At 35.9% G+C, this 6,331-nt stretch overlaps 1 protein-coding gene across 1 annotated transcript in view; it reads right to left on the reverse strand.

The window, feature by feature from the left end:
* The window catches only part of NFAT5 (nuclear factor of activated T cells 5), a 53,261-nt gene that overhangs the window by 43,434 nt on the left and 3,496 nt on the right, over positions 1–6,331 (reverse strand). Inside the window, exons 2-3 of the mRNA XM_017850740.1 lie at positions 2,836–3,028; positions 488–678 (exon numbers count right to left, since the gene is read on the reverse strand). Coding sequence (XP_017706229.1) covers positions 488–678; positions 2,836–3,028 — 384 coding nt within the window. The remainder of the gene's footprint in view (positions 1–487; positions 679–2,835; positions 3,029–6,331) is intronic.

Genomic DNA, 6,331 nt, shown 5'->3' on the forward strand with positions numbered 1-6,331 from the left:
TTTTTGAGACGAAGTTTCGCTTTGTTGCCTAGCTTGGAGGGCAGTGGCACAATCTTGGCTCACTGCAAACTCCACCTCCTGGGTTCAAGTAATTCTCCTGCCTCAGCCTCCCAAGTAGCTGGGATTACAGGCATATGCCACTACACCCAGCTAATTTTTGTACTTTCAGTAGAGACAGGGTTTCACCATGTTGGCCAGGCTGGTCTCTAACTCCTGACCTCAGGTGATCCACCAGTGTCACACTCCAAAAGTGCTGGGATTACAGGCATGAGCCACTGCACCTGGTCCAACCATGGGAATTCTTTAGCAAAGGGTAAAAGAGTTAATTTTAACCCACAACCATTCTGAAGTAGTGTCTCTTTTTATTCATAATATTTAAAACATTTTAATAAAATACTCAAAATCTTCTGTACATTAGAAAGTGAATAATTCTCCTGCCTAACACAAGAGTGTAATATATAATGAAAAATTCTTACTAAGTACTTACGCCAGTGTCATGTTGTTGCTAGGATCAAGGCCGACTTCTATAACAGTAGTGCCTTCAATGTCCACTTCTTTGCAAGGAGTTGTATTTCGTCCAGTTACCCTGCAGGCCTGATAAAATCCATGTGGTTTCACTCGTCCAGAGTCGTTGCCCACAAACACTTGCAACACTACAGGTTCATTATGGCCTTCCAGCTGAAACAAGAAAACATGCAACAGAAACACTAATTAGCATTTCAAATAATCTAATTATAAAATCAAATATTTAAGACCAAATCCTATACTTGTAACTGAATTACATTTAAAAATATTTAAATCTTCAAGAAAATAGAGGTAAAACATTTTCATAAAAGATTTGGCTAAATTCCTGAAGTCATAGTTTTAATTCTGTAATAACCATACTTAAATTATAAATTTAGCTGTTAGATGATAAATTACCATTTATAATTTATTTGTACAAGCAGATGAGAATGAATACACAGTACTTTAGGTAGCATTTGGGGCTCAGGACCTACCACCATAACAATGGAAAAACTCACAAAACTGTTAGTGGCATCATCATCATCATCAAATGAGAGTACATATACCATATTTTTATTCTACTAAAGCTACTTGAGTAGAAAAGTATGAGTGCAGCTATATATGAATAACAAGGAAATGAAGCTCATTTTCATGGACTAGATACATACATATAACATCATTAAATCCTGGGATAAAAAATTATGGTCTGAGAGACTGCTAGTTCAAACGGGGATCGATGGCTCATTACAGGTCTCTAGCAAGCCTTCATAAATTAAATTATAATTTGTATGCTGAAAATTAAATAAATATTTAAAACAGCATTTGGGAACAAATGTTTCCAATCCTGATTCTTGATAAGGCTTATAGTTAAACATTGAAGCCGCTAATATAGAATGCAGAAAATCACAAAGTAAATTGTACAATGCATGCCAAACAAAGTGCTTAAAAAATTCACACATGCCTTACAGCTGTATCTGTACAAAATGGTATCATAATGAGGAAAATAAGCAAACGCCAGTCAAATTGCTGGTCAGCAGAACCTAGAACAGTGCCTGGCACATGGAGGAGTGCAGTATTTGCTGAATGAATGACTGAACAAACTTTTAAGGTCAATTCATTCCCTATCATAGTTAAGCAATGAATCTAACAATATTTCTAACTAGACAAAACATAACTTAAAGTCAGGGCAATTAGGTTAAATGTAATGACCAAACTATCAAAATATCAGGCTAGACAAATATTTACACAAAGCATAACATAAATTTCTCACTTGCCTGTTACCTGTCCTGGGTTTGAAGGATTGGGTGTGGGTTAAGGCAGTAAGTAGTGAAGAAGGGTAGGCTTGATATTGTACACATGACTATTAACCAACCTTATAAATGGTGGCAGACACGTTTCCTGATTGATCCAGAGAGTTTCAATCATAATTTCATTCAAGTATAAAATGAAAGGCAGTCCACCTCTACTCCTAACTTAAAATACAGTTTAACTAATATATTTGTACAAATTGTATTTAATAAGATTCTACCATGTGACTAGCCAAAATTCCTCCCTATTTAGTCTTTTGCAAGGGGTAGGGACACTTGTTAAGTCTTCTCCCCATTCTCCCATTTTTTTGAGGTTTGTCTTCAAAGACAAATATTCTTTATAACAAAATATCCTAGGTATTAAGTCCCTTTTAACTTTTAGTCTCCACTTTTAAAAAAATTAAGACTCAATTGATATCCCATTTCTTTTTTTTCCCTCATTTCCTTCTTTCCCTCTGTACTTGAGTGGATGCAAATGATATCCCATTTCTTAAACCAAAGCCTTAAGTATTAATCAATTCTTTTCTCAGTCCAATAGTCTTGATTACTTAACCATCTCAAAAACCTTATTTTCAAAGTTCTCAATAATTTCTACTATATTTCTTTGAATTCACTTTAATATTTCTTCCTCCAAGGTGGGAGGATCACGTGAGATCAGGAGTTCGAGACCAGTCTCGCCAACATGGTGAAACCCCGACTCTACTAAAAATACAAAAATTAGCTGGGCCTGGTGGCACACAACTGTAGGTCCCAGCTACTCAGGTGGCTGAGGCATGATTACTTGCACCGGGGGGAAGAGGCTGCAGTGAGCTGAGATCGCACCACTGCACTCCAGCCTGGGTGACAGAGTGAGACTGTCTCAAAACAACAACAAAAATTCTTTCTAAATATAAAGTTTGGGATGAATCTAATTCAAATATCAAATATGAGGGAAGAAAACTCATGATTTGAAAATATTTTACTTTTCAGGACATACTCCCCTTTACATTTTAACTAAAATTCAAATGATAAATAAAGTAAATACCTTTACTGTAGGAAAGCCTTGCTGCGTTCTATCTTTTACTGAGCCGCGGCTGCCCTCAGTCAGGTACCGAGCTCGATGCTGTGTCTCAGGTTGCACAACTATCTTCAGCTCCTTTCCCTCACTTTTAACAGGATATTGTCCACACAACATAGGGCTCTTCTTTACACCAGTTCCTTTTTGGTTTTCCAATGTTCTGAGAAATCAGAGCACAACATGGAGAAAGTATCAAAAAGAGTTTTATGATTAAAAAAAAAAAAAGCAGCCATCAAAGACAAAGGAAGAAACAGAACTGGCAATAATAGTAAAAACAACTATTTAGCTTGCTGGTATTGCCTAAGGGAAGATACATGAGCAAAGTATCTTTAAAAAGATTTTGTAAAAAAGTTTACTATATGATGCAAAAATAAAAGAAAGTACCTTTGACAGAAAAGAAAATGAACGTATATGAGTGGTAGGAGGAAGGGAGGAAGATTGACTGCAATAAACTGAAACTAATACGAAAGAATAGTTAATGTCACTATAACCTTTCACACTGTACTTCAGTCAAAATAAGATTTAAAAACTCCATGTATGCATTCCATATATAAATTCCAAATTTTATATAAAGCTATAAGATTAACTACTGTTATTTTTTAATTGCAAAGTAAAAGAAAAAAAGTGATGGTAGCAAAAGCAAAATCAAACCCCAAAACCCTACATACCCCATACAAAATGGCCTACAAACCAAATGAAGGTATATGAAGCTTATTCTTTTGGGTTTCCTTTTCAGTAAATCAAACTGAAGAAATTATATAAAAAATTAGCGATTCAATTTTTATGGGGAAATTAGCTTTACTCGTAAACATCTTTTCTAGGAGTGTGATTTTCAGATTATTTTATTTGTGATTAGTTAAGTAATTAAAGCTCTCAATAAAATTTTACAATCTGGGCTTGACAGCACCAGCATTCTACCTTTTTTTTTTTTTTTTTTTTTAAGAAGGAGTTTTACTCTGTCACCCAGGCTGGAGTACAGTGGCACAGTCTCAGCTCACTGTAACCTCTGCTTCCTGGGTTCAAGTGATTCTCCTGCCTCAGCCTCCCAAGTAGCTGGGATTACAGGCGTGTGCCACCACACCTGTTTTTATATTTTTATTAGAGATGGGGTTTCACCATGTTGTCCAGGCTGGTCTTGAACTCCTGACCTCAGGTGATCCGCCCACCTTGGCCTCCCAAAGTGCTGGAACTACAAGCGTGAGCCACTGCGCCTGGCCCTTATTGTTTTTAGTTGTGCTTTTAACATTTATTTATAATGTATTTGCTATGTGGAATATATGTTCAAAGGAAAACAGTATCCCAAATGGTGGTTTTGACTTCAGGCAAACACATTTAATCTGTAAAATAGTTGAGGCACTGCAAATACGTAATAAAAATAAGTAAAAACAATATTGCTAGTTATCTTTCCTTCTGAGCAACGGTGTGGTGGCTCACACCTGTAATTCCAGCACTTTGGGAGACCAAGGCGGGTGGATCACCTGAGGTCAGGAGTTCGAGACCACCCTGGCCAACATGGTGAAACCCCATCTCTACTAAAACTACAAAAAATTAGCCAGGAGTGGTGGCAGATGCCTGTAATCCCATCTACTCTGGAGGTTGAGGCAGGAGAATCACTTGAACCCAGCAGGTGTAGGTTGCAGGGAGCCCAGATTGTGCCATTGTACTCCAGCCTGGTCAACAAGAGCAAAACTCCGTCTCAAAAAACAAAAAAAAAACACCAAAATTCACCTACGTTTTTAAATAAAGTCAGGTTCATAGCTTTCTCTGTGACCCTCATAGTCCTAAGTTTTGACTCACATCAAAGATCCAGGAGCCAGATGACTGTGAAGAAAAATCTCCTCTAAAAGCAACCAGATCCCAGTAGGAATATTATGACTTCAAATACAGAGGAGCTAAGCAGGCTTAAACCTGGCTCTAATGTTTACCCCTCTAGCTGTAACCAAGTTGTTGGCTCAATCATCAAGAACAAAGTGAGAAAGGCACTATCTTCAATGGAAATGGGGAGTAGGTTGAATCGTTGGCTAAGAAAGGGGCAAAAGAATGGAGCAAAGAAAGAATGAAACTAGCACAGGAATTCAGTAAGACTGATAGATTAGAGGAAGAGTTCTCAAGGCGCAATACTGTGCTTAATCATCTTCATATTCCCTGAACCTTATACAGTTCCTGAAACATAACAGGTGCTGAAGAAATCTTTGTTGATGAAGGCAAATAAGAAGAAGAAAGGGACAAAGAAAGGAAAGCAGAGGGATAAAGGAGCTTCTGTAATATTAAGATGAGAAAGACCTAAGATGAGAAAGGTCCTAAATGGACAAGGAATGCCATTCGTGCAAGTTTGACATAAGTAGGTCAAAGATTACTTGTGCAAGTCATTTAAAAGGCCCTGGAAGAACAAATTCTATGAACATAAGTATCAAGTTGAAGCTGGAACAATGGGCAATAAACCCTGTTGTTCTTTTCATCATTCTGGGTACAGATTCAAACATTTGGTCTGACTAGTGTGCAGTTCCTCACACATGAAAGTCTATGATATTTTGTTTTATACTAATCTTAAAGTAAAAATATTCATTTATTGAAACGATGTAGAAATATCCCCCAGATACACATACAAAGAGATGAAAAAAAAAATACTGCAAAACGATAACAGCAGGTTTACTGAGTGACTAGATTATGGGGTTTTCTTGTATTTTTCAAATACTTGTAATTCATACCTATTAATTTTATAATAGAAAAGGGAAAATTTTAGTTTGAAATAAAAGGAAAATTCATACAGCATATCGATTAACTTGGCAAGACATGTTTTTATACTCACGCTAGTCAAGCTAATATTTATAAGGGCAAATAAATGAAAATGAGTTTTACTAGTCTAGCAAAACAAATGATCTCACTTGGGATGAAGACTATTGAGTGAGTATACACATTATGGCTTAAAAAAGAATATCATATATAATTAAGCAATTTCTAAAACGGTACTTTAGAATTCCTTAAAACTATGTTTATTTTCTACAATGTAAAAATGGAATACATACATATTGAGATGTATAGACATGTAAAATCATGAAAACATCCACTAATGCTTAGAAACGTAGTCAAGTTACTAATTTTTAAGGCATGATGGCTTAAGAAAAAATAAAGTAGCAGTCAGTTACATGGGATTTTACCATGTAAAATCCAAAAAGGAAAATCCACCATCATGGCATAGTCTATTCAGAAGTCTTAAAATGACATTCTAATTTATGTGTGCTGCATAATCCTTCTGGTGGCCTATGTCAAAAAAAATAATTTTCACTACAAAAAGCCTAAAATAGGTTTCACATCCAGATGACATCATATCTTAACTTGTAGAAATATCTAGAAGAGACATGGGGCAACTGATTCTCAGGACATTTAGTTGAGAAATTTAAGAATGATATGGCTAGGAATATTCAAATACTAAGCTTTTTTTTTTTTTTTTTTTTTTTTTTTT

The sequence above is a fragment of the Rhinopithecus bieti genome, unplaced genomic scaffold, assembly GCF_001698545.2.
Source record: "Rhinopithecus bieti isolate Rb0 unplaced genomic scaffold, ASM169854v2 scaffold_32081, whole genome shotgun sequence".
In the NCBI taxonomy this organism is placed as follows: domain Eukaryota; kingdom Metazoa; phylum Chordata; class Mammalia; order Primates; family Cercopithecidae; genus Rhinopithecus; species Rhinopithecus bieti.